The 27,997-nt window shown below is 37.4% G+C and overlaps 1 protein-coding gene across 1 annotated transcript in view; it reads left to right on the top strand.

Annotated features, from left to right (window-relative positions):
* The window catches only part of Ints6 (integrator complex subunit 6), a 73,701-nt gene that overhangs the window by 22,114 nt on the left and 23,590 nt on the right, over nt 1–27,997 (top strand). The window contains 1 exon segment of the mRNA XM_051160672.1: nt 27,584–27,767. Within this exon segment, the coding sequence (XP_051016629.1) occupies nt 27,584–27,767 (184 nt within the window).

Raw genomic sequence — 27,997 nt, 5'->3', positions numbered from 1 at the left:
CATAGAGTTGTTGGAATGTATAAAATAACATGTGAAAGTGTGTGGTGGGCTATAAAAAAGTGTATTATATCATTCCATCATGAGACAATGGAGCTAGTATAGAACTTAGGTTACCTATTTTGACTTATGGAGGCAATGCTAGAATTGCTTTGTTTCAGCAGGTAATATTAAAAAGATTTTAGGAATAATTGTTGAGGTAACACTGAAAAAAGAGGATAAACTTAATTAAATATTTTACAGCCTGCTTGAAAGTGGAACTTAATGGATTGCTGAGCTTTCTTGGACTTAGTTGACATGTATAGCCATTTATGGTCCTGCCACTCTTAGGAATAGACAGACACCAATTAGATCTGTAACCACAAGCAATAGAAATGCCACTTAGCTTGAACTTAGAAATTCTCAAACTGATTTTTCTATTTTAACCATAATAATTTTAGTATTTGTATTTATGTTTATTTTGTAGAAATTCCAAGTCTTTTGGTGGTTGGTATTATTATTATTACTTTTTAACTTTTAATGATTTTGATTAAACAGTTATTTCTGTTTTCTGTTATAAACTATGCCGACCTGTAAGGTTATCTATTCAAAGCACTTGTTTTCTTGCCTTTGTAGGAATGCGTTTGGTGATGTAGTTTGTTCACTTAAGTCTGGATCTGTTTTTAAAAATCTGTTTATGAGACTTCCTCCAACTTTAAGATGTCTTGAATTGTACTCAGGGCTGAACTTAATTTCTGACTCCTTCCTTAGGAAGGATATTAGAGAAATGTAACTGTGTCTTTATAATATTCTAGTATTAACTTGCAAATAAGATCTGTTCTTATCTTGTATGATATTTAACATTATTAAGAGTAGTGTTTACATTAAAAATATTACAAATATTGATATATTGAACCTGGTAGGAAGCTTAAGTTGATTCCTATTGCTGCTTCTTACCTGAAGCAGAAAGTTTATTTTTAAGGCAAGCATTTTTGATTATGAAGTTGGAGCATAGGCCTGTGAATTATTTTGAATATTAGCTTTGAGAAAGTCCCTGCATGTTTCTTTTTCCACCTCTCTACAACCCAATATTGTGGATCCAACACAGGGCCTAGTTCATGCTAGGCAAGTGTTCTAGCACTGAACAGTATTACAAGTCATGTCTCTCTCCCTCTTCCTCCTTTGCCCTTCTCTCCCCCCTTTCTCTCTGATGTTGTGGATTTGGATTTACATGTTTGCTCTATAGATGATTTATATTGTCATTTCTACTAGGGAATATCAATTTTGCCTTTACAACTCTTGAAGTCTTGTTACCTTTGCCTTTGACAAAACTGGATTCTCTTTCTTTATTTTTAAATGAGTAAATGTGTGATTAATTTCCATGAAAAGGATTTTATAGAATATGTGTATGTAATTTTGGTGGTTTGTGGCTACTCTGTGTGTGTGTGTGTGTTTGTGTGTGTGTTTTAATAGGCTGTAGCACTGGCCTTACTCAGATCCTCTTACCTGCGCCTCCGAAGTAAGTAGTTAGATTACAGGCATGCAGCACCACATTTGGCCAGCTGTGACTGCTGTTGATGTAACCTGTTTCTGTTTGTGGATTTGTGTGTTCTACCGTCATGATACCCTTTGATGAGAGGTGTGACATCTCCTGTGATAGATCATTTCTGTTCTGTTTTTATAGAATGAGTGACCCTGCAGCTTTCACATAAAATAAACCTCATTGCATATTATATATAAAATTCATTTAGTCTTTTTTTGTTCTTTGATTTTTTTTTTTTTAATACAGGGTTTCTCTGTGTAGCCTTGGCTGTCCTGGGCTCGCTTTATTTATTTATTTTATTTATATTTTACAAATAAAGAAATTGAAATAAAAAGAAAGAAAATGATTTGCTTGGGTTATGGTATTTGTTGTTGGCAAATTTATTTTAGAATTAATGTAAGTTGTGACAGTATGTCAGCCCAGTGGTGCTTCCTCCCCTGGGTCTACCCAACACCTCTTTGATTCTCTTGTTGAATGTATTAGAATTTACCTCCTGTTGTGTATGTTTGTGTATGTGCAGGTATGAATGCAGTCCAAAAGATGGTGTTGGATATCTTTTTTTAAAAAAAGATTTATTTATTATTATGCATACAGTGCTCTGCCTGCATGTACACCTGCAGGCCAGAAGAGGGCACCAGATCTCATTATAGATGGTTGTGAGCCACCATGTGGTTGCTAGGAGTTGAACTCAGGACCTTTGGAAGAGCAGTCAGGGCTCATAACCTCTAAGCCATCTCTCCAGCACTAGATATCTTCTTCCATTGGTCTCTACCATATTTTTTTGAGACAAGGCTTCTTCCTGAACCTGTAGCTCACTAACTGGGTAAGATGGTCAGCATATCTCAGAGATCCCCTTGTCTCCACCTCCCTCTTAGTGCTGGCCTTTTTATGTGATGTTGCACATCTGAGCTCAGGTCCTTGTGCTTGTAGGACAAGTACTTGACTGTCCCACATCTTACCTTACTGTCTATTTAAATTATTTTTCTATTTCAGCTTTCTATGTAGGATGATATGGATTGTTCTTTTCTTAATTTGTTTAGTTTTCCATGAATCACTACCGAACTTACCATTTCTAGGCAATGAGTATATAACAGGATAAGTTTTTGGTGTTCTCTTTCATGACAGTGTTTAAGTAGCTTTTTGAGTGATAAACATAGTGATTCTATCTGTGGAAGCACTGAGAAGGTAAACTCATCCCATCTCGTAGACACTGCTACCTCTCATGCAATTGGTAAACTTTTTGATCAATCTTATTGACGTCCATCTTTGCTCCTGCAGTACCTAGAATATAGATAGAGAACTAGACCTGTGTACAGTGACTGCTATAGTTCTGGTACACAGCCAGACCTCCTGTATATCACAGAGGAAAATGATACACTAAAGCATATTTAATAACTTAAAATACTTTCAGATCAATCTAACTTGATCTGAAGATCTTAGGATAGCTAGGTACTGTGTGTAGCTTACTATGTATATTTGTGAAATTTATAAAAAGGCTCAGTATCAAATTGTTTTGAGCATAGAAAATAGTTAATTGAAATATTTAGAGTCACATTAAGCATTGACCTTAATAAAGCTGCCGTGCACTCTGTGTACTTAGCAGTTGTTGAGTTAGGAGAGAATGACCGCTTTGAACTGTGGACGAAAATCTTGATCTAGATGTGATCATTTTATATTAATTAAATGAAACTTAATGAGTCTGGGTGATATGGCTTGAGGTGATAGGAGTATTGTGTAAGACTTCCCATGACTCTTTGGGTTGATAGTTTAAGTATTGTTTTGGCCATTTTTTTGTGTTTGTATGTGTCTGTGTATACAGCCATTAGTAAAACTGGTTATCTCCACTATTTTCAGTAAAGGGAAATGGGTTACGTACAAATTTGAATCCTGATATACAAGGAATGCTATTCCTCTTGCTTCCATGGTATTTATTTATTTATTTTGGTGTTGAAAAATATTCCTGTGACCAAATACTCATAATGCTAATCACATCAATATTACTAGTGTCTCAAATGTTTTGGTAAAATCAACAAATTATAATAGGAGTTGTTTATTTTATTTACTGAAGTTTGAGACAGGGTTTCACTTTGAAGCCAAAGCCAGGCCTGACCTCAAACTCATGGAGCTTAGCCTGGCTTCAAAATTGAGGACAGTTCTTCTTAGCTCAGCATCCTGAGTACCGAAGTGAAAGTCGGCCATCATGCCTTGCTGAAAACTTGTTTCTTTTTGTTTTTTGCAAAGGTCCTCTGGAGTACTGAGTTGCAGTGGTAATGTGTTCTGAACTGACTTCAGAAACACATTGCCAAGTGCACTGTTCAGTAATGCAGCAGCCGAAGTTCTGGTGAAACAATTCAGAGTAGTGAAACCTTTATTTTTGTTAATTCCCAAAGGTACTAATAGTACTGTTCTTTTTCAGATATTGAGATTTCTGTGTACAGATGAGCCTGTTACTATTTCAGTATTATGATTGCCATGAAGGTCACCTTTTCTGAGAAGGTATCTGTTCTCAAAATGAACTGTTGGTTTCACAATGCTAACTAGGCTTTTTAAAAAATTTTTTTGTTTTTGTTGTTGTTTTGTTTTGTTTTTGTTTTTTCTGAGACAGGGTTTCCCAATGTATCCATGGCTGTCCTGGGCTCACTTTGTAGACCAAGCTGGCCTCGAATCCACAGAGATCCATCTGCCTCCTCAAATGCTGGGATTATAGGCATGTACCACTGAGCCTGGCATTAACTAGGTTTTTAAGACCAAGCTGAGTAATTACTTTTATAACTTAGATGTCCAGTTAAGACACTTGTACAGAACAAAATTGTCAGATTAGTATCAGCTTATGGGTTCAGTTGATCTTCTACTCTGATTTGTCAGTTGTTAAAGTTGGTACAAAAGTCCATCAAGCTTTGGGTTATTGGATTTGATACCAGCAATTTCTTTTCTGGATCATTCTACACCCTACATGGTGAAAATAATTTTCTTTTATCTGACAATGATGTGTAGTTATGCATTTGCTTTCTTAATGATTCAGAAGTAGTATAGATTTCCTCCCTCCCCAAAGTATTTTTACTGAATGAAATCACGAAAATATTTGCCAAAGGCTAATATAACTATTTTATAGGTAAAGATTTAAAAACACATATTTAGAGTGGGTTTCCTACTCTCAGGGATATTTAGAATGTTGGACAACTTTCTTTGTTTTAAAAAAGACAAAGAAATCTTGAGGAATTTCATGGAGTGATGGAAGGTTTCTGCGTTTTGTGTTGTTCTGTGGTACCCTCTTTATACTGGTATTCCTGGGATCTAGTAACTCTCAAGGAATCTTATTTGTCTTATTGTGATTAAATATTTAGAATTTTACTTTATTACCTCTACCAAGTCAGCTTTGTAAGAACAGCCAAGAGAATGTGTTTACATTTCCCTTTTCTATTTATATTTTTGCCTTAATTTTCTTCATTCCTGGATTTACCATTGTTGGTATGGTTTAGAAATGTTTGTACTTGTAGTTAATAGTTTCTTGAAAATACATACTTATAAAATAAAGACGTTTGACACAACTTTCTGTAGTCCATATTCAGAAGTTCAGTTATACAGTTAAAACTTAAGAACTGTTAAACTCATATAGTAAGAATAATCCTTTAGAAAAGCTCCTAGACAAACAGAATAATTTAAAAAATGCTTCTGGTTATCCTAATGAAAGGGGTATGGCAGCAGTAACGATTATCTAAAATTCTGTGGTAAGATACATCAAAAATAGATTTTATTCAGAGGCTATGCTGTGCTAATCCTGTCAGGAAAGTTTCACTTGGAGACACTTCTATCACTGCTTGCAGCTCTGACATACTTAAAGTATACAATGGTAGCTTTTACCAAGTTGCATCAAAATCACCAAGTGAGCTTATAAAATATGCAAACCTCAGCTCTGATTATGGATCCATTACTTTAAGCTGGAAATGTAGAAGCCTGTATTTTATAAAAATGTTGTAATTGATTCTGATGAGATGAGTAATCAGATTTGAGAACACAATATATTGCAGATACTTTTTTCCTGCATAAAAGCATGTGAAAATACGTTAATAAACAGTATAGAAATGTTTTTAACTTAACAAGGGTAGCCTACAGTTATTCTAAGATAAAAGTAATCCTTGATCTTTACAGTTGTTATATTTGTAATCCTTTCCAAGGTTGTAGACTTGGGCTTATATGAATATTTATAACAGGATTATTTCCTAATCTGTTGATATGGTTTAGAATAGATTATTGGATAGTCTGAAAATACTGACTACCTGTCAGTGTAAAGTTGCTGCAAAGAGTATGCTATATTGAGGACTTTCTTTGGACCCCGGTTTTAAGAGGAGGTAGAGAAGATGAGCTGCGTATCTACAACCCTGATGAGGACTACTTATAAAAGATTGATGGCAGTTAATGATTGATTTTCTGGAGTTGTGACTTAGTTTCTTTCCAAAATGGATTCTTCAGATCTGAGTTATTAAATATGCTTTAGTGTATGATTTTCCTCTGTGATATACAGGAGGTCTGGCTGTATACCAGAACTATGGCAGTCACTGTACACAGGTCTAGTTCTCTATCTATATTCTAGGCACTGCAGGAGCAAAGATGGATGTTAATAAGATTCTTGCCCCTAGAAAACATACTGTCTTTGGAAGCAGGCAACAAAATGAGCATTTGTAGTATACTGAGAAATGTCATGGCAGAAATAAAATGAAATGTCTCAGCGTAAGCAAAGGAACTTTAAACTTTGTGTAAGGAATTGAGTTGTGATATTCCAGGAGAGAATATACCAAACTATAAGTACATGGATACCATTTAGTAGATGATTATAATTTAGAAAGTACAAGATCCACAAAATGTATTAGGCATTGAATGCAGATGACAGTGCTCTAAGGATATAAGCTTTTATTATGCTAACATATGCAAGGGAAGGTATTAAGATTGAAGTTGAGTAGTCACGTTATTAAGTTTGCGTTTGCACCAGAGTTGTTCTGATAGCTGGTCAGTGAGGGTGGAGTGAGGGCTGGACGAGGCCGCTGTGTGGAGAGAACGAGGAAGCTACATACGACAGCACAAGGAAAATAGTATATGTGGAAGTTAAGCCAGGGTTAGGTAGAAACTGGAAGAGATTTGATAGTGTCTGAGGCAAGTTTTCCAAGATATGTTAAGTAAGAAGAGGAATAAAGGTATTTTACAGGGTATTTTACAGAGTCTTCTATAAAAAGGCATTTTATAGAATCTTGGCCCTCTTAAGGGTTCTGTAAATTTCTTAAATTAGTCTAAGCATTGCTTTTGTGCTCATGCACACTTTACTGAGAAGCCTATAGATTTGTCGTGTGTGTGTGTGTGTGTGTGTGTGTGTGTGTGTGTGTGTGTGTGTGTGTGTTCGGGTATATAAGTCTAGGCTACCCCAAAACTCACCTACACCTCCTGCCTCAGTGCTTGGATCAAAAGTGTATATTATCCTACCCAAACTCAGTAGCTTTTAGTCATATTTTCAAATAAGTTGAAACCAATGGTCTAGTGTCTTTTAGGCTTTCATCTTGTGTGTCTAGGTAGGTAGTATTGTCACCTGGAATATGGAGGATACAGAAAAGTAGGAAGAAGAGAAAATAAAGTCATTGTTTTTAGGGTAAAGATGTTGTCAAGGAATTATGAGGCAGCTTGTAAAACAATCACCTCAGTCAGTAAAAGGCTGAGGATCTGAGGTGGTCTCCCATGAAAATGCTGGGCTCTTGATGCAACTGAAGGCAGAGACACACGGATCTCTGGGGTTCCCCAGCCACCTAGTCTAGCCTAATGCTCCAGGTCAGTGAGAGGTAGACACATAATCCTTTAGCTGTCATGTGTGCACACTGGAAAAATAATTGCCTCAAAACTTTACAAGTGTCATTATTGTAAGCCTTCAATTTTCCTATTCTGTTTTATCCTTCCAAGTGCTGTGAACATGGCTGTATATAAGTATGGTCACGGGTGTCCTGTCCTGTCCTCTCATACCCTGCCTCCCCTTCCAGTCACCTTTCTGGCCCATTGTTTGTGTTTTATTTTTAAAAATTAATTAGCTTTGAGACAGGGTCTCATTGCGTTCCTTGACTGTTATGGAACTGGCTATATAGACCAGGCTGGCCTTTCAGAGATCTGCCTCTCTGCCTCCCAAGTGCTGGAATTTAGAATGTTTTGCCACCATGGTCAGCCCATTGTTTTTTATTTTTAAGAACGTGATGATAATATTTAACTTTTCTTATTTAAAGCTGCCATTGATATTTAAAGCTGCCATTTAAAAAATTGCTAGAACTAGAACATTCTCTTCTTGTGTGTACAGATGTATATCAGTCTGTGCATCTACACCCAAGTCAGTTTTCTTGTGAATTTAGTCTGGTTATTGTCTGCCTTTGTGAGTCAGATTTTAACCTGAGAGAATGGAAATGCTAATGTCTGGATCCCTGATGGCCACACTAACATAAGCACGGGGTTGCTGTTGCCTTATAGCTGTGTTGATTATATTTACTTAGTTCTATTCCCACTATTTAAACTTAATTTCCACTTTTGGTTCTTTTCAGGTGTAATACGGTAGATTTTAAGTTTTTCAGATTTATATATTAGAAGTAACCTTGAAGTGACCAGAACAATCTTGAAACTTTGGCTTTACACCAAAGCAAGGCTAAATTTTGATCTAGACAAGGCTGTTTTGTTATATTTTTCCCACACTCTCTTTTCAGATTGAATTACTGATTCCCCCTCCCCCTCGTTTTGTTTGTTGTGGTTTTGATGTTCTTTTTCCTTTCAGCTAAAGGAGCAGCCCAGTGGTTTTCAAGAAGTGCCAAAGTGCACTGACTGTCTCATGATGACTGGTGCCTCAGGGAGGGTCATGATTCCTGGATACAGGATCGACCTGATCCTGGATGCCACTTCAAGCAGTCATATCGTGGGGAAAAGCCTTGTCTAATGGCTAGCCTTCCACAAAAGTCTGATGCTAGTCATCTCGGAAGGCCTCAGAAAGCCTTAAAGGTGAGCAGAGTAGAGTGTAGTTCTTTCTGGGGACTGTGCCTTTTTTTGTTGGAGAATCTGATTCAACACAGAATGATGACACTAACCTGATTATTCAGGTTCAATTGGTCAATTAACTTGAAACTTAAAAATTTGTTGTTGATGATGATCAGACCCCAACTTTTGAGTTACTAGAGACTATCTTTCTGAGCTTAACAGCCAGATAGGGAGGAGTTTGGTATTTCCCATTCTCTTTAGAGCTTTAGCTTAATACTTGTTCTCTTAGAAGGACAAACCCTTTCTGTTGTAGCTAAGTGAAATTGCACTTAGTTGTTAGCTACAACTAGATTTTTAAAATTCAGTTCATGAAGTATCCTTTTAGTTCATATGCTTATCATATACTAAATATCAGGCAGTTAAGCTTCAGAGATTGACTAGAACAAGTTTGCATTTGACTTTTGTCTGTCATAAGTGGTTTTTTTTTTTTTTTTTTTTTTTTTTTTTTTTTTTATATAGTTACTGCTCGGCATGGTGGTGCATGCCTGTAAATTCCAGCACTGGGGAGGGAGGAGGATTATAGTTTGGCTGGGCTACATATGACTCTGTCATAAAAGAAAAATGAAAAACTGAATGAAAAGTAAAAAGCACAGAAGCTGTGAAGCAGTTCGTATTTTATTGTATTGAACTTGAAGAATATTAATACTACCTCCTTCATCAACATCTTTCATCACAGTAAAAACAACTCTCGAGATGTTTGACCCTTTTAGTTTTGAAAAGTTTAGTCTTAGACGCTTTCTCTGTATTGTAAAGCTCTTACAGAACCCAGTAGTTCATTAATAACCTCAGTTTCTAAGCTTAACGTAGTGATTTTTTTGTGTGTGTGGACATGCATGTGGTGGCTAGAGGTTGATGTTCAGGTATCCTCCTCTGTTGGTTTCCACCTTATTTCTTGGGACAGGGTCTCTAATGGAACCTGGCGCTGTAGTGCAGTTAGATTTTTCGCCCAGAAAGCCCCAGGGATCTAGAATTATAGATATGTGCTGCTATGCTTGACATTTTACTTGAACTCAGGGGATCTCAGGTCCTCATGCTTGCATGGCAAGCGCTTTACCAACTGAGCCATTTTCTCAACTATATGTGTATGTATGTGTACACACACACACACACACACACACACATACAAGCGTGTGAAATTTTCATAATAAAATTAACCATTTTGAAATGAACAATATTCTTTGGCATTTTTGTATATAAATATGAATGCACATACATAAATTTTAAATTTACATATGGGTGCTCTATCTGCATGTACACCTGCATGGCACCAGAGGGCATCAGACTCCAGTATAAGTGGTTGTGAGCCACCACATGATTTCTGGGAATTGAACTCAGGACCTCTGGAAGAGCAGACAGTGCTCTTATCCACTGAGCCATCTCCCGAGTCTTGTACATAAATTTTTATACAATGTTGGGTATTGAGCCCTGGGCCTTACATGACTTCTGTAGCAAGCTCTGTTCTACTGAGCTAAAACCCTGGCCCATCCCCCATCTCTTTTTTAATAGGCTTGTGCTTGGCATCATATGAAATGCATAAATTCTAGGTTAAGCAAATGTCTTTCATGCATGACCAGGTAATTTTAGTTTGGATATCCCTGAATTTAGAATTGCTGTTTTTAGAAATAATTAGAAAAAATTTTAGAGATTAAGATTATTAGGATGATTGGAAAGCAAACCCTTAGAGAATAGAGGTCTGTCTTTGCTTATGATAGATATTATGAAATCCAGAAAGCAGAAGACCTAACAGAAGGGAGGGCTTTACTGGAAAGGAGGAAACTGAAATGAATCTGAAGGTCCTAATACAAGTAGTTCTTGTCTCCCTCTGATTTGTTTTGAATGAAAGATCTAACTAAGGCAGTGTTGTATTTGAGAGGTGAGTTTTAAGAAACACTGAAGACGGGCCCAGGGGTCCTGCGCAAACTATGGCACCAGCAAGGACAATACGTGCAGTAAACTTCGAACCCCTACCCAGATCTAGCCAAAGGACAGGACGTTCTTCACAGTTGAGTGGAGAGTGGGTCTGACTTTCACACAAACTCTGATGCCTTATATTTGACCACGTCCCCTGGATGGGGAGGCCTGGTGGCATTCAGAGGAAGGATAGCAGGCTACCAAGAAGAGACTTGATACCCTATGAGCATATACAGGGGGAGGAGGTCCCCCTCAGTCATAGTCATAGGGGAGGGGAGTAAGGGGGAAAATAGGGAGGGAGGAATGGGAGGATACAAGGGATGAGATAACAATTGAGATGTAATATGAATAAATTAATAAAATATATTTTAAAAAAAAGAAACACTGAAGACATTAAACTCTTTTTTGAAAAATTTCTATCTTTGTTACCTAAGCAAGTCAGAGAAATTGGGACTAAAGATACTAGCTTTATGCTTAGTAAGTTACATAAGCATTTTCATTAGTTTTATAAGGATACATAAATTCTTGCCTTTGCTACAGCAGCACAGTTCCTTATTTGCTTTTTGAGACAGGGTCTCACATATAGCCAAGGTTAGATCTCCTGCCTCTCTTTCCCAAGTGCTGAGATTATAGGCCTGTACCACCTGTTACTATACAGGGTTGGTTTCTCTTTGAGTGCATATTTTTTCCAGTAAACAAAATGACAAATTAATAAGCCACTAGTTCAGAGGTTCTCAGTCTGTGGGTTGTGACCCCACAAGGGCCATATATCAGATATCTTGCACTCCAGATATTAACATTACAATTCACAACAGCAGCAGAATTACAATTATGAAATAGCAACGAAATAATGTTATTGTTGGAGTCACCACAACATGAGAACTGAATTAAAAGGTTTCAGTGTTAGCAAAGTTGAGAGCCACTGCTCTAGTTGAATGTTGGTGGATTTTTAAATTTTTTTTTAAGGTGGTTTAATGGTCTAGTTGGAAAATAACAAAAACAAAAAGACTATTTCAAAGATAGGTGTGATCCAGAAGTAGAGTGCCCTGCTGTGCCAAGCTGTGCTGGTCTCAAGTGCTTCTTTTTGGTGGATAGTTGACTGCCAAGTGGGCTCATTTTACAGAACATCCTGCAACTAAGGTTTGGCTTTCAAGGAAAGTCGCAGACTTTGGAGAGAGCAGCTTCCCTGCATGAAGACCATCCCAGACTTACACAGGACAGTCCCTGTCAGCATCCATTAAGGAGAACTCGACAACTTAACTAATATCTGTATGGGTCATGTTGAGACGTGCGAGTGTGTGTGTGTGTGTGTGTGTGTGTGTGTGTGTGTGTGTGTGTAGGTGTGTGTAGTGGGTTGATTAGTAGGAGGACGAATGAGAGATTGATTAGACTAAAGGAAGGATCTGGAATTAAAGGAATAATAAATTATATTTTGGAAGTTTGAATGTTCAAAGCTTACATTTTGCTTCAGGCTTAGTATTGGGTCAGGTTTTTCATGCTAAACAAATACTCCTGGTGTAGGGGTGATTCTTACTGTTGGGTTGGTGTTCTTTCGTGTGCCGTATCACTCTTCCTCCACCTTGTGAATAGACAATTTTTTTAATCTCAAAGAGAAAACTGATTATGTATTCTTATTTATATTCACTTCAGATTTAAGTTATTTTAAATGCACTGGTTGAAGTGTTTATGTTGTTAAAGACCAAGTTTTGAATCCTGTCTCTGCAGCTAATTAGAGACCTGTCAGTATTCTCTCCTGTCACAAGGGTTAGTGGTCTAGCTTTAGGATGAGTATAATAATGACGTCTTAAGGTTACTTTGATTTTAAATGTCTTCAGTATCGTTGAACAAAAAGGAGACATTTTTACATCTTACAGGGGTTTGAAAGTTGTCTTTTAAGGTAATCTGTGTGCCTACAGAGAGGATTGGCTTTAAGTGGGATGTAGCAGTTTATTTAGTCAGAAGAAATGTTTGGGTAAGGGACTTTGAGAGGTCATGGTCTGCATTATTTAAAACCCAAAGCAGGGGCTAGAGAGATGTCTCAGTGGTTAAGAGCATTGTCTGCTGTTCCAGAGGTTCTGAGTTCAATTCCCAGCAACTACATGGTGGCTCACAACTATCTATACTGGGATCTGATGCCCTATTCTGGCGTGTAGGTGTACATGCAGATGGAGCACTCATTTACTACATTAAAAAGAAAAAAAGCCCAAAACTTAAAAAAACAAAACAAAACAACAAAACCCCAGAGCATAGGGTTCTGTTTTTCTTTTTTTCCTTTCTCTTTTTTGGTTTTCGAGACAGGGTTTCTCTGTGTAGCCTTGGCTGTCCTGGACTCACTTTGTAGACCAGGCTGGTCTCAAACTCACAGCGATCCGCCTGCGTCTGCCTCCCGAGTGCTGATATTACAGGCGTGCGCCACTGCACCTGGTTTAGCCATTGCACCACCACTGCCTGGTGGGTTCTGTTTTTCTAAGTCTTGAAAATTTCCAAACTTTTCATATCATTTTGTCTAACATAGGGGCTTTGAATTTGCATTTAAATTTGGAATTGGGGTTGTTACTCTGATCCTTTACTATAGCTTGCTTCTCATATTTTTACATCTTCAATGTTCTCAACAGTACTTACAGCATTTAGTGTGTGAGCTTGACACGCCTCTTGTAAATCCGAGTCCTACGTCAAATTGTGATTTTTGTGTATTGCTAGTGTAGAAACATAGTGAGTGGGTTTTGTTATTCTGAGACCTTTATCCTGTGAGCTACCCACATTTACTTACTGAATAGTAGCCTTTTCTGGAGTTTTGGGGAGTTTATATACACAAAGTAGTGTCTAAAAAGTTTTACAAACTCGTCCTTCTTACTGTCTGTTTACCTTTTCTTAATTTTTCTTCTATTAATATACTAGTAAAAATGGTTAGACTTGGCATCCCTGTCTTGTTCCTGATCTTGGGAAATCAGGTTAGAGATGAACTAGTCTTTTCCTCTGCTAATGTGACGTTAACTGCCGGTTTGTGTTTGTGGGAGTGTATACCTGTATGGTTTGTTTGTTTTTAAGAAAACCTTACCCTGTAGTCCAAGCTGGTCTGAAACTCAACTGTGTAGAATAGCCCAGACTAAGCTTGAGCTCAAAGTCATCCTGCCTTGGCTTTCCAAGTGTTGTGATTATCAGCTAGTACCTCAACCCATACCTGAGTCTATGCTGGCTGGCAATGCTATGCTGCTTACAAATCTTTTTATCAAGTTGAGGCAGTTTTGCTTTATTTACAGTTTGCTGTGAGTTTTTTTCTGTGTGTGTGTGTTTTTTTTGGTACCATTTTTGTTTTAAAAATTGTAAATAGATACTGAGTTTTAAGATGATCATATTTTCTTTTTAGAATCTGTTAATGTGGCTAATTGTATTAACTTGAATATTAAAGCAATTGTTTATTATTTATATATTGTATTACTCTGTTTTGTAGGCAAGAAAATATATTCAAAAGTGGTAATGTACTTAGACAATCTTAGTAACCAGAAAACAAGTATGGGCTTGTCAAGTGTAAGTTGCAGCAGGAAGCATAATGGAACCAGCATATTACACACTGTAAATAATTGGCTGGGGTCCAGACACGGGGTGGGCATTTAGTACATTGGTTCTTTGAAAAACCTGTGAGACTTAGAACAAATAAATCAATCCCTTGATGAGAAGAAGGTCTCCTTACCCTGGCCCCCTGCCATTCCAGTGATAATTATGACAATTATGCTTCTTTGTATAAAATACTACTTACCCGTTCTCTATCTACTTTTCAAAGTAGGATGGGACTAAAAATTACTGACAGAAGAAAACTGCAAGTTTTCATGTACAGGAGTAGTACATATTCCTGTGTCTGATCACAGCAGGCCGGTACATACTCTCACAAGGGTAGATGGCCAGCCACTTAGTGGTACTCCAGCTGAATATTTGCTTTAGAGTAATTAATACCTCATAATGATGAGAATTTTTAATTCTATTTTAAGATGTTGTTTCCCCTTTTGGTATTTCAAGACAGGGTTTCTCTATGTAGCCAAGGTTGTCCTGGACTCTCTTTGTAGACCAGGTTAGTCTCGAACTCACAGAGATCTGCCTGCCTGTACCTCCCGAGTGCTGGGATTACAGGGGTGTACCACCATGCCCTGCTAAGTTTATGATATTTAACAGAACCTTTTGGCTTGAGTTTTATCAGAGAGGTGGTGATAAAAGTAATCTACCTTTCTTGTTCTGTTTCCTTTCCAGAGAGATTTAGATTTGCATTTCCTGCCATTTTTTCTAATAAGTAATTTAAAAACCTTTTCATTGTGGAAAATTTCAAATATGTACAAAAGTATATAAACTAAAATGATGGATAGTAAGAATCCTCCTCCATTTTTTAGTAATGACCTGTATTTTGCTATGCAGTTTTAAGTTTATATTCATTTTCCTTGATCTTACATACCCACAGCTATTTAGCCCTAGCATGGTGCACTCACTGTATTTTGTTGCTCGCTCTGTGTGTCTGTCTGTCTGTCTGTCTGTCTATCATCTATAAATCTTGAAGTTTAGCTTAAAACCGGCTTCCTAATGCTCCTTAGAAAAATGGACAGTAGAACCCAGGTGTGGTGGCGTGTTCCCGCAAGCTTAGGGTTCCGTGTCATACATAGGCTGAGCAAGGAGGGCCAGTTGGAAAAGGCCAGAGAGGACTACAGCCTGCTTTGCAAAAGGAAATGGCATCTGAAACACTGAGCAACGAACATGTACCAGTCAGTATGTTGAACTCCTATGGTTCTGAAGTTAAACTCAAAGCTTTTTAAGTGTTGTTATAACTGTTTTAATAACTATGGCAAAATTGTTTGAGTAATCAAACATTTGTTCCAAGCCAGATTTTGAAGTTGAAGCATTATTTTGTCTTAAATTCTGCATTTGAAATAAGGAGAATATGAAATTATTCTAAGGTTAATTAGGAAATACAAATCAAATACTAATAGTCTTTAAAATTTATACTTTTAAAAAGTCAAGTTAATAGCCAGCCATGGTGGCACCATGTCTGTAATCCCAGTACTCAGGGAGGCAGAGGCAGGCGGATCACTTTGAGTTAGGAACAGCCTGGTCTACAAAGTGAGTCTAGGATAGCCAAGGCTACACATAGAAACCCTGTCTCAAAAAAAAAAAAAAAAAAAAAAAAAAGTCAATATAACCAAACACTTTTACTCTTAACTTTTAATGGCCAAAAGGAGTTTAAAAAAACTTTAGACCAGTTTGGAAAAGATTTAGACTCAAATTCTCTGACACTCAAACTGTAAAATTCTATATGAAATAAGGGGCTAGTTATGCACCTTTATGGATAATCGTGTACTCTTGTTGGGATTTTAAAACATCGTCATGATGATGATGTGTGTGAGCCGTGTCTGTAGAGGGTGTGTGTATGCGCAGTGCTCCTGTGGAGGTCAGAGGATAACTTTGAAGAGTCAGTTCTTTGTTTTACCTTTACATGGGTTCTGGAGATGGAACTCAGGTGCTCAGGCTCGGGAGGACAGCACTCTCACCTACTCAGTCATTTTGCTGCTCAGGGGAGAATCTTTTTTTTTTTTTTTTTTTTTTAAATGCATGCTCAATTTTAAGTTTTGGGTAGCAAAGATACTTTAAATTGCTTCTATTCCTTAGAGTCTTAAGTCATAGCTAATAGATCTGTTAAGAGAGTTAAATAAAACAGAGAATCTGATGGAGTTAGATTTACTATATGAGTTTAGTAAATGGAGAAATTTTGTTGTTATTCATGTCCTGTCACCCCCACTCCCACCTCCCCAGACAGCGCTTTCTCTGTGTAGCCTTGGCTATCCTATAAATGGAGTTTTGTTTTTCTTTTTTAATTAATTTATTCTTGTTACATCTCAGTGGTTATCCCATCCCTTGTATCCTCCCATTCTTCCCTCCCTCCCATTTTCCCCTTATTCCCCTCCCCTATGACTGTTCCTGAGGGGGATTACCTCCCTCTGTGTATGCTCATAGGGTATCAAGTCTCTTCTTGGTAACCTGCTGTCCTTCCTCTGAGTACCACCAGGTCTCCCCATCCAGGGGACATGGTCAAATGTGAGGCACCAGAGTACGTGAGAAAGTCATATCCCACTCTCCACTCAACTGTGGAGACTGTTCTGACCATTGGCTAGATCTGGGTAGGGGTTTAAAGTTTACCGCCTGTATTGTCCTTGGCTGATGCCTTAGTTTGAGCGGGAAGAGTTTTTTTTTTTTTTTTTTTAACTGTTATTTTTACTAAAATTATATAAAGCTTTTATTTTGGTTTTCTTATATGCTTTAACTTAACTTTCTGACTTAAAAGTTTATGATTTATTCCAGGTTAGGTGATTTATGTTGGATTCTGAAATGTTTGGGATGTAGTTAACATTTATATAGTTGCACTCTTAAGAGTTGATACTGTTCCATATCTTTTAAGAAACATGTTCTGATTTGTGTCGGCAGGAGATGTTTAGAATTTAGTTTAGTTTCTTAAGTCATGATTTTATATGGCATTGTTGTGAATAATGTTAAGTAGTTCCTGTCATTTGTAGAGGTATGGATAGCATTAGGGTTGTAGGACACAAAACCAGGCTTTTTGTCATTCTTTTGTTTTTGGTGTCAGGTTCTTTCATTGCCACTAGTTGTTTTAGTGCCATTTTTCCCCCACTCCCACCCACACTCCCTCCTTCTCTTCCTCCCTTCCTTTCTACTGCATTGAGGATTAGACCTCAGACCTCATATGCTAGACAAGTGTTAGTACAAGCCTTTTAACAAGCCATGCTTATTTTTATTTTCCAGTTGTGTGTGGCTGGGTGGGTATGTGCACATGAATACAGGTGCCTGAGGAGACTAGAAGAAAGTATTGGATCCATTGGAACTAGAGTTACCAGTGGTTATAAGGTGTCTGATGTGGGTGCTGGGAACTGACCTCAGGTCTTCTGGAAGATCAGTATGTGCTCTTAACTGCTGAGCTACCTTTCTAGTCTCCTCCCTTCTCCCTCCCCTGCCTCTTAAAACTACATTTGTTTGTTTTGTGTATAAGTGAATACATATGTGCCGGCATGCATGTATGGAGGCTGAAGTCAGTTGTTTTCTTCTACCTTGTGGGTGTTGGTGGCAAGCATCTTTGTCTACTAGCCCTTTTGCTGGCTCAGTTCTTTTCATGACTGCCTTCTCTAACATATGCTGTTTGTGTACTTATTCTGCTCTCACTATCTCATCGCTTTTAATTGTTCAGTAGATTCCTCAATGCCTTCATAGTTTAGCCAGTCACATTATTAATCCTTTCATTTTCACTCAGCCATATTTATTGAACAACTTCTGTGATCCAGATATGCTAGCTCTAAGCATAGTTCTAAGCATAGAATAGAGAGAAAAGTGAACAGGACTTCAAGGTCTGGAGAAGACAGAAATTATTAAAGATAATTAGTTGTGTGGATGAAAGTATATTTACATTCATGATTTACTCTCCCCAAAGGGAGATTGGGAAAGTGCTATCTTAGTATGTATGTGAAGTACTGGGCTCAACCTCTAGCCCTGAGAACAAATTGGGGAAGAGTAGGGAAAAATATGCTATGAGGACTTACAGTAGCTGTATTAGATCTGCTCCGTGAGGCCATGGGTTGCTGGTATCTGGAGAAGCCAGTGTGGTGGTTCAGTTCTGTGGTTCCAGCACTTGAGGCTGAGACAGGAGGATTCCTATGCCAGCTTGGGCTACAGAATGAGACTTTATCTAAGAAAAGACCTGAAGAGAGTAAGATTTATTTCATAGAATATATGAATAAAGATCATACCAGGTAGAGGGACCTTTTTCTCCTGAAGGGAATGTTTTGAGAGTGAGAAACTAAAACCAAGGCTAATGGCACTTGAGATTATTAACAAAAAGGGGGACTTTAGTATAAGATGGAAAAATTTGGGCTTGACTGTGTGCAAAGAGCTTGAACCGTGCTAAGTAATGGCAGTGCTAATATAAAAGTATCAGAGGCTGGCGAAGTATGTAGCCCAGTGTTGGAGAGCTTGCCTAGCATGAACAAGATACACAGATGTCCCTAAAAGCTTTGTGTAGTGGTGGGAAGAAGACAAGTAAGTGTTGGAAGACTAGGTAGGCACTGCTGTGTTTATGTACGCAACTTGAGCGAGGAGACAGAATAGATGACAAACCCCACAGTTTAAAGTAGTATTTAGGATGTTAAATTAGTAAAAGTCACTGTCATGAATTGAAGTTTCAGGGTCAGGGAAATGGCTGCTGGGGAGCTGTGTGGGAGATGGTGGTAAAGCCATTTGTTTCCTGGCCAGAGAGCGTTGCAAGACTTCGGGAAGAAGAGAATCATGAGTTCACATTAAGATGCTTAGATTTTAAGGTATCTTGAAATCATCTAAGAGAAGAATTTGGTATTAAGAGGAGAGAATTTGCCTGGGTATATTCAGGTTCAATGCTGTCTAAATTTAGATAGTAAGTAAACCTGTGGGTAGGTACGCTGGGGCTGAGTATAAGCTGGTGTGGGCCCAAGAATGAACTTACTTGTCTTTAAAATTTAAAACTTAAGTATTTGGGATTGAGACTGGGTTAGTGTTGAGATTAGAAATTAGGAGCAGCCAGAGAAGAGGAGGGAAGCCACAAAGACACTTTCATATGAGAAAAAGCTAGAGAATTTTTTTAAAGTAGTAAAAGTTTGAAATGCTATTTTGAAGGTGAATCTGAAATTCTCTAGATTGGATGATGCCTGTAGTTAACAATTGATGCATAACATATCATCTTTAAACCTATTGACAAACAATTTATTATTTCTTTGGATTACGTGGCTGGTGCATTCATCTCTAGACTTTTTGGTGCGGAGGTACCTGGCTTCTCTTTCCTAGAGCGCCTTTGTCTCTGTCATTCAGTAATCCAGTTCAAGTAACTTTACATGAGTTCTATTTTCAACAAGGGAGAAATACACCTTTCAAGGCTTAGTAAGACTTAGTTCAGAATATTTGGAGCCCATTATGTTGTTTACCATAGCAACATAGGAAGAATCAATAAGAATTAGTGCCATTTGATTAAGTGCAGTGAGTGGATTGACAGATAACTAGATGAAGAAAAGTACCTATTACTTCTCTATTTTTTTTCTAAACTTGACCTGAACTAGACTGCTGATTTCCCTGAATGCTAAGCTGTTTGTCTCCTTACTAAAATCCTACCCATTTATCTGTAGGCCACTTGTTGGAGTGTGCTTGGGGGCTGTGGTGTTTGTTTTCATTGTTCTCTCTCCTTTCTCCATCCCCTCTTCCTCTTTCTTCTTCATCTTCCTGTCTTCCTTCTCTCCCTCCTTCTTTTTCTCCTGCTTTCACTTCCCCTCCCCCTCTGTTTCTTTTTTCTTGGCCTCCTTTCTTTGTCTTCTCACCTTTTGGAGGCAAGGCCTTAAGCCATAATCCAGGCTGATCTTGAAATTACGGTGACCCTCCTCCTTTAGTCTTTTGCTGGAATATATAGGTTTGAGCTGCTAGGCTAGGCTTAAAGGTGTTCTTAACATCTCCACTTTATTCTCTTTCACTATTCTAAAGTTCTCTGTCTGTTCTAAAATGTGTTTGTGGGGGCTATTGGTCCTCCTGTGTCTTCCGTGCAGTTATGAACTTTCTGTAAGCTTTCATTCTTTACTCCCGCCTTTTCTTGTTTTCCCCTAGGTAACTAATTACTCCTTCTGTACCTTGTTCATGCTTTTACTGTTAAAAATGCTACAGTTACTTACTCATGTGATCTTAAAGGTAAGAAATTATAACATGTAACATGTTACCTTTCATTAAATAATCTGAGTCACAACTTGATTTATGATGTCTATTCTGTTCTAAAAAGGTTTCATTGTTAACAATTAGACATAATTATATCTTTGATACTCTGACAGGCTCATTGGTACTAGGCCCCTACAGAAACTACACAAGAACATTAGGGTTTGGTTTGTAGGTAAAAAATTACAAGAAATGATATATGGTTAAATTCTTTGTGTATGTCAGTACAGTGAGAATTGAAGAGGTTGTGTTCTGTGTGGGTCTAAATGGAATTATGTCCAACATAAGTACATTTTCATTGTGAGTGCTGAACAGGATAAAGTAGCTGTTATGGTATCTGCACAGGAAATATTTTATCTATCCTATTTCTGTTCCAGGTGTTGGGTAGGTTTTGTAGCTCATTACTTTATCCTCTATTTCTGCGTATATAAAAATGCTATTTGTAGAGTTAAGTATGTGCACAAGAATAGAATTGCAATTTTATGTCTGGAGATGGGACTACCTGGTTTTATGATCTATTGATTTGTTGTTGTTAGTAAAACTATGTAGCCCTGGCTGATCACTATATAGATCAGGATGACCTTGAACTCACAGAAAACTGCCTGCCTCTGCCTTCTGAGTACTGGGATTAAAGACATCTACCATTATGACCAGCTCCATCACACTTATTTTATGGGAACTGTTGTGTGTATGTCTGGTGTTGAGGTAGAGGAAGCAGCTCATTGAAAGGTACTTGCACTGTGGTTTACAACTCTTACTCGTTACTTTCTTCAGAGTTTCATTTGGTAGCTGTTGTGGGGAGAAAGAATCAGCTTGTCTTCTCTACGCTCACAAAACTAGTAAGATAGCCAAGTGAACAAGGCCATTAAAGCTCAAGAGGGAAGTGCTATTCTGAAAGGACATATATGTGCAATTATTTTAGTAATCGAGTTTGTTGGCAGAGCAGTGATGTGTCCTAAGTGTCAGTGCAGACGATGGTGTGCTTTCACCTAGGAACTGGCTGAGTTGTGGCCAGATGTCTGCTCATATGCAATTAGACTGCTGAAAAACAAGTTAACCTTTTAGTGTTTCCTGGCTTCTATTTATTTCTTATATCCTTTAATTTAAAATGTAGATAATGTGTAAAAATTCTGGTTATTTGAGACTTTATTCATTTTTCTTAAAAAGTGAAACAGCTAAAATATCTTCACCACATGGCAGCTTCTAACCATCCATACCTCTAGTCCCAGGGGATCTGACATCCTTTTCTGCCCTGCAGGTACACACATGGTACAGAGACCCATATGTAAGCAAGTATTCATATGTAGTAATAGAAAATAAATCTTTAAAAAAACTTTTGCTTTTACTTTTTCTTATTTGGCTTTTAATATCCTTATATGTACCTGTCCCATAAATAAATAAATTGAAATCGAACTTTTAACAAGGTCACAGAGATTAGATATGAGCCATTGTCAACTGTTAGACCATCAAGAATGGGAGATAAACCAGTAAAATGCGCCCTGCGCAAGCATGAGGATCTGCCTTGGGCATGGCAGCAAATCTCTAACCTTTTGCTGGAGGCTGTGGAGGCAGGGGAGCTGAGTGGCCAGTCAATCCAGGCAAAACCTTTTGTCTCCTGGTTCAGCAAGAGACTGACCAATAGAAGCTACTTCTTCTGCCTTGGCACACCATATGCTAATGACAAACAAATAGGCTATTGCACTTTAATAAAGACAAGGTTTGACATGCAATATGGTAAGTTGTCACCAACCTGCTCTGCCATTTGTTTTCAGAGCAATGTTTGGAAGAAGTTTAGTTTTTGTAAGGACTCAAGGAGTTCCAGGGGAAGGGTAAAGCCGCCAAGGGGAAGAAGGGAGACAGTTTTCCTTATTTCAGAGTGAAGCTGTATTTGATTTTCTATTGGCTACCAAGAGAATCACATACCTAGATTGATGATGTTACTAAAAGTACTCATTTTAACAATATAGAGAACCTCATTTGTACCTAAGTTAAACTTTGTAAGTATAAACAGTAATTTTCTTTGTGTATTTGTCCATTAGACTGACACGTTGCCAACAATTGTGTTGTATAAAGGTCAGTAATATGGTTATGGGAAAAATAGCATACTAAGTCACATCTGATTTATCCAATTCTCAAAGTTTACAGCCCTTTTTAGATGTTCTAAATTTAATTGTATAGCAGGGATTGTTTGAGGGCATTCTACAAACAGATGGCTCTGAACATACATTCTGATTATATCTCATCTCTATAATATATATCACTCCAATTAACTTGTTATAAATATTATGTAAATCTTGTAAAATTATGCTAAAATGTGCTATTATTAATTTCATTTTTAATCTTTGTTACTACCCATGTTTTGAGAACTAGAAGGGGAAAGAAAAATAAACATTGTTGCCTTTTTCTGTTAGCTGTGCGGGTGAGTGGGAAGAGTAGAGGACCTGAGTGCAGTAGTGACCCCAAAGTGCTCATAAGAGGCTTATGGACACAGTCAGTGCTTTATAACACTAGCTTAATTCAGAAATCATTAAAAAAAATTTTAAGTAGTTATTTTTATGAAGTTTCAGAGTTCTTTGCTTTGATAAAATTAGATCTTTTAATGGTAATGTTTTAATACTTGGATTTTTAGAAGAGGTGTGTGTGTGTGTGCGTGCGTGTGCACGCACACGCGCGCTTGCGCTTTGTATGGTACAGTATTAAAAGTCATAGAATCAGGAACCAGACTACCTGGATTTTAATTCTGTCTCCTCACTTACTGTATATCTTCCAAAAAGCTGCTGAAGTGCTTCTATACTTTAATTCTTGAAATCTGTAGTGGGGACTATAATGGCCATTGTTTTATGTATTAAATGGAGTATTATGTGTGTGGCTGTTTATTGCCAGGGCATGACTCATGTAAAGTATGCATGCATTTTACCGATGAGTTACATCTCTAGTCCAGTGGCTGGGGTTTGTTTGTTTGTTTTTTGTTGTCTTTTGAGATAGGATCTCACTATATAGCTCTGACCAGCCTGAGTGTGAATGTACTAAAATTTCCCAAGATAGATAATGTTGCCTATAGAAATGTTTTCTTATCAAGTATTCAAAAAATAGAGATCTTCTAAATACCATAAAGCTGCTGGTACTGTGATTTTTCAGTTTTCTTCTTTCTGTTTGCTAGTTTAATTTTAAGAACATCCTAAAGGATCATGACTCCCTTCCTCACACCAAGTTTCCCAGTTCTGGAACCATATCTTATTATTTATCTTTAAATCACCCAAATCTAAATTTAAATTTGCATAAATTTTTATTTGGTAGCTACTTTGTGTGTGTGTGTGTGTGTGTGTGTGTGTGTGTGTGTACGCCTTTGCATATACTTTTTAGGTAGCTGATCAAATCCTAACAGATGTATAATCATTGCAGTTAATTATCTAACCTTTCTATTTCCTTGATGCACGTGTAAAGTTTTGTCTTTGGTTTTGTATAAAAAAAATGACATGGGGTTGGGGATTTAGCTCAGTGGTAGAGCGCTTGCCTAGCAAGCGCAAGGCCCTGGGTTCGGTCCTCAGCTCTGGAAAAAAAAAAAAAAAAAAAAAAAATGACATTATTATTATTTTTTAAAGGTCTGGATAACTACCCAAACACTTTGTTGGCTTCTACAGTTGCCTCAGTATTTTCCAGTATTTTGGATAAGAATAAGTAACATAACCCTTTTTGCCATGTTTACTTAGTTATGTTCATTTTGTTGTGTACTTTAGCACATGAAAGAGAACACTGCAAACAAGTGTGTCGTCTTCATGCTCTTACATAGTGCCGTCTTCCCTCTTATGTAGGTTCTTAGTCCGCATTGTCCTTTTCTACATGTGTGTGTTGAACATACAGGAAATGACACTTGTTTGCTTTTACCTTATATAAAGATGCTGTTCTGTTCAAATCATTCACATTTTGCCTTTGTAATTTTGACTGAAGAATACAACTAACAGGCACCTAACAGAAAATGCCTATGCTCAATGAAGGAGGGAGAGGATGGTGTTACTATATTAGCCACAGCTCTTAAAATACACCACACGCCGTTCCAGAGGCATTCAGGCTTAAGTCTAAGTTTTAAGTATAAAGTGTCTTTTTTTTTTTTTTTTTAGAAGAAAAGAGGGGTGTGTCTTTATGATTTATGAGGACAATAAGAGGCACTAATAATGAAAGAAAAACATAGATGTGCCAACTGAATGAAAGTGGCCACAGAGTAGAAGATATTTGCAGCACCTTAATCCAGCACAGGGTTAATTCCTGGAATATATCAGCCTCTGAAAATTTAAAAACAAACAAACAAACAAAAAGCCGAACCAAACAAAAAACCCAGAACACAAGACTTCACAAAAGAGTACATTGAAATGATCAATAAATTGAATGAAAAGATAACCACTTTCTATAGATCCCAGGGAAATAGAAAGTCTACACACACACACACACAAACACAGACACTTAATGTAAGGCAGTTTATACTAAGTATTGGTAAAAAGAGAAGCAAGCAACTAGTTCCTCTCATTGCTTATGGGAATATAAATTAGTAACGCTGCTTGGAACACTTCCTTTTCTTTGGAGACAGAGTGCTTCTGGGTTGCCTTGGCTGGTCTCACATTTGAGAATCTTTCTGCATCACTATTCTCTGAGTGCTGGACTTAATAATTGTGCCACTGTACTAACTTGACATTTTTATGATAAAGGTAAATATATTTTTGCTTTCTGACTATGTACCTATCACAAAGACCTTCTATTATACCAAAACAACTGAAATTTCTGTCAACAAAAGATGGATATATTATAACATATTTACAGACATAAATACAGCGTAGCATGTTTATGATGATCTGCAGCTATATGGAAAAACTTTATGAAATTTACCTTATAGTATTGAGGCGGGGGGGAGCTGTCAGCTAAAGAGACCACATTCCATAATTCTATTTATATAAAGTTCAAATTCAGGAAAGAACATCATCAGTTTGGTATCATCAAAAGTAGTAGCTGGATGTGGTCATCTGTTAGATCATGCTTACCAAATTGTATATTCAAATGTTATTTTATTAGTAGGTAGGTATATCATAAAAAGTTCTATTTTGAGATCTCTCCTTGTTGGATCTTTGAGATTTAGGTTACTCTTTTTAACTGTGGTATAAATGAATGACCGGCCGCAGTTTGTACATGATTGCCTTATGGGACTTAGCTGTAGGTAGTTTTTCAATTTTCAGATAATACCATTGTATGACTCTGTGGTAGTTGAGCCTAGGGTCTCATGCATGTGAAATACCACTGATAATACACACAAATATTCTTTGTCCGAACTTTTTGTGAAGATGAGAGTGTTTCTGGGCAGTGGCTTTTCTGTGGCCTGTGCTTACCTTCAATTCTGCCAAATGACATCAGTGCCCTCCAGATGGCCACATGTCTACCAGCACTCCAGCAGTGTGGCCATTCTCACTGCCTTGTATTCATGTTTCTTGTGCTAATTTTATGGGTATGGAATAGCATTCCTTGATATTTCAGTGTGTAGAATCTGGTAACTAATTGATATTTGAGTGGTAGTGTCTGGTAACTAATATACTTGATTCTCTTTCCACATGTTGTAGGTCACACGAATTTCCTCATAAGCGTTTTTCCATTTTTAATTTTAGAACGTATCTACTTCCATTGCATATTTTTATGATGATCAGTTTTGTGTTTTTCTTGATTTATGTGCATTTGTTTTTAATTCTCAAACTATATATTCATGAAGATTCTTCCCTTAGTGACTAATGCTAATTAGGATTTCAGGTATTTTAGGTTGAATAGTACAGTCCTCGCAGATTTTTCCCTGTTGTTGTTTGCCAGTCATTATTCTTCCTGGCTTTGCTCAGACATTCTCATCTCAGGAGATGAGAAGTTGGTGATACTAAGGGGAATGAATAAGAAATGCAACAATACATGAGTAAAAACACAGGCAGTTTTATAAAATTGAAATAACCATGTATATAATACTTGAAAATATTCTCATGAACCTTTCCTCTTTTTCCCCTTAACTTGTCATTATACAACCAAAGACCAGTTGTAATATTGTCAGTGCTGATGGACTTTATCATCGCATGATGAGTTGTGCGTGTGAGGTTCAGCAGAGCCTCTTCTGCCTCAGAATGCTTGAGTGGTTCTGTGCCTTTTTTTTGGGGGGGGGGGGAACACTGAATTAATCATTGAAAAGGTCTGCAGCCAGTGCCTGTGATTAATGCTTTTAAAAGTAAAGTTGTTTATTTACTCATTTATATGTCTGTGTGTAAAATCTCATACCAAGATTTCTGAAATTGATATTAGGGTCTTCTGTCAAACCTACCCTGATTTAAAACTCGTTTTTCTGTTTTTTTCTTTTCTTTTTTTTAACTGGTTTAACGATCCCATGAAATTTTTGATTTCTTTTCTAGGAAGTGTGCTCCCTGTGAAATTGTGCTTATCCAGAGATTCATGCTTAGTAGACTATACTTTAAGACTATATACTAATGATAATGGTCAGCCAAGGGTTTTGTTTTTTGATTTATTCTAATTTTTAAAATTTGTATTTGTATGAGTGTTTTGCCTGAATATAAGTCTGTGTACCTTGTAGATGACTGTACATACCTGGCGTCCTTGAAGGCCAGAAGGATCCTTGAGGCTTGAGTCACAAACAATTGTGAATTACCATGTGGGTGCTGGGATCCAATGGAGGTCTGAAAGAACAACCAGTACTTTTAACCTGAGTCATTTTTCTAGCCCCTTTAAGGCTTATTCTTGGTTTTTTTTTGGGGGGGGGGAGGACATGTAGTGGTATATGTCCAAAGAGGCCAATGGTGTTAGATCCCCTGAAACTGGTATTAGAAGTAATTGAGAGCACCCACTGATATGAATGGGGCCTTGGAGCCAAATGTGGGTCCTCTGGCAGAGTAGCATGTGCTCCTAACTGCTGAGCCACTTAGTTTTTTGTATTTCAATTTAAGATCTTTATAGTAAAACAGTATGTGTTTTAATGATAAGAGACTCTGTGGTTTTGATCTGTTTTTTAAAGTTGTTTTAAAAAATAGTATGAGTAGCTAAAGACATGGCTCATAGGTTAAAGAGCACTCACTGGCTGCTCTTCAGAGAACCGAGGTTAGATTTCCAGCGCCCTGGTGACAGCTCTCAACCATCTGTAACTTCAGTTCTAGAGGATCGGATTGATGCCCTTCCTGGCTTCCATGAGTGTCAGGCCCACATGTGGGTACACAGACAGCACATACAGGCAAAATACCCGTACATACGCAATAATAAAATAATCTTTAAAAATTAAAATAGAGTATGGAAAACTTACTTATTTTTCCCCATTACTTTCAGCTTCATTTACCTCTTAATTCTCCTTTGCCTGGAAGTGAATTGACCAAGGAACCTTTTCGTTGGGATCAGAGACTCTTTGCTTTAGTCCTACGGTTGCCTGGTACCATGTCAGTAGAATCAGAACAGTTGACGGGTGTGCCTTTGGATGATTCTGCTATCACACCAATGTGTGAAGTGACAGGAGGTAAGTTTTTACTGGTAGAAACTTGGGGACCTAAAACAGTTTACATTACAACATTTGCATGTTTATGTTTGGCAAACAACATTGACATACCTGTATTTTTTAAATTGTATGTGTTGATGGTGTATGGTCTTGGTAAGTCAATAGTTACTGTTGGATTTATGAATGTTAATTTTTTATACCTATGTAACAAATGTTAGTATTTGAAGTTGTTAAACAAACTTTGTCTACAA

This window comes from Acomys russatus, chromosome 18, assembly GCF_903995435.1.
Source record: "Acomys russatus chromosome 18, mAcoRus1.1, whole genome shotgun sequence".
NCBI lineage: Eukaryota > Metazoa > Chordata > Mammalia > Rodentia > Muridae > Acomys > Acomys russatus.
Note: the sequence above shows the minus strand (reverse complement) of the source record. Positions and strands in the feature narration are given on the sequence as shown.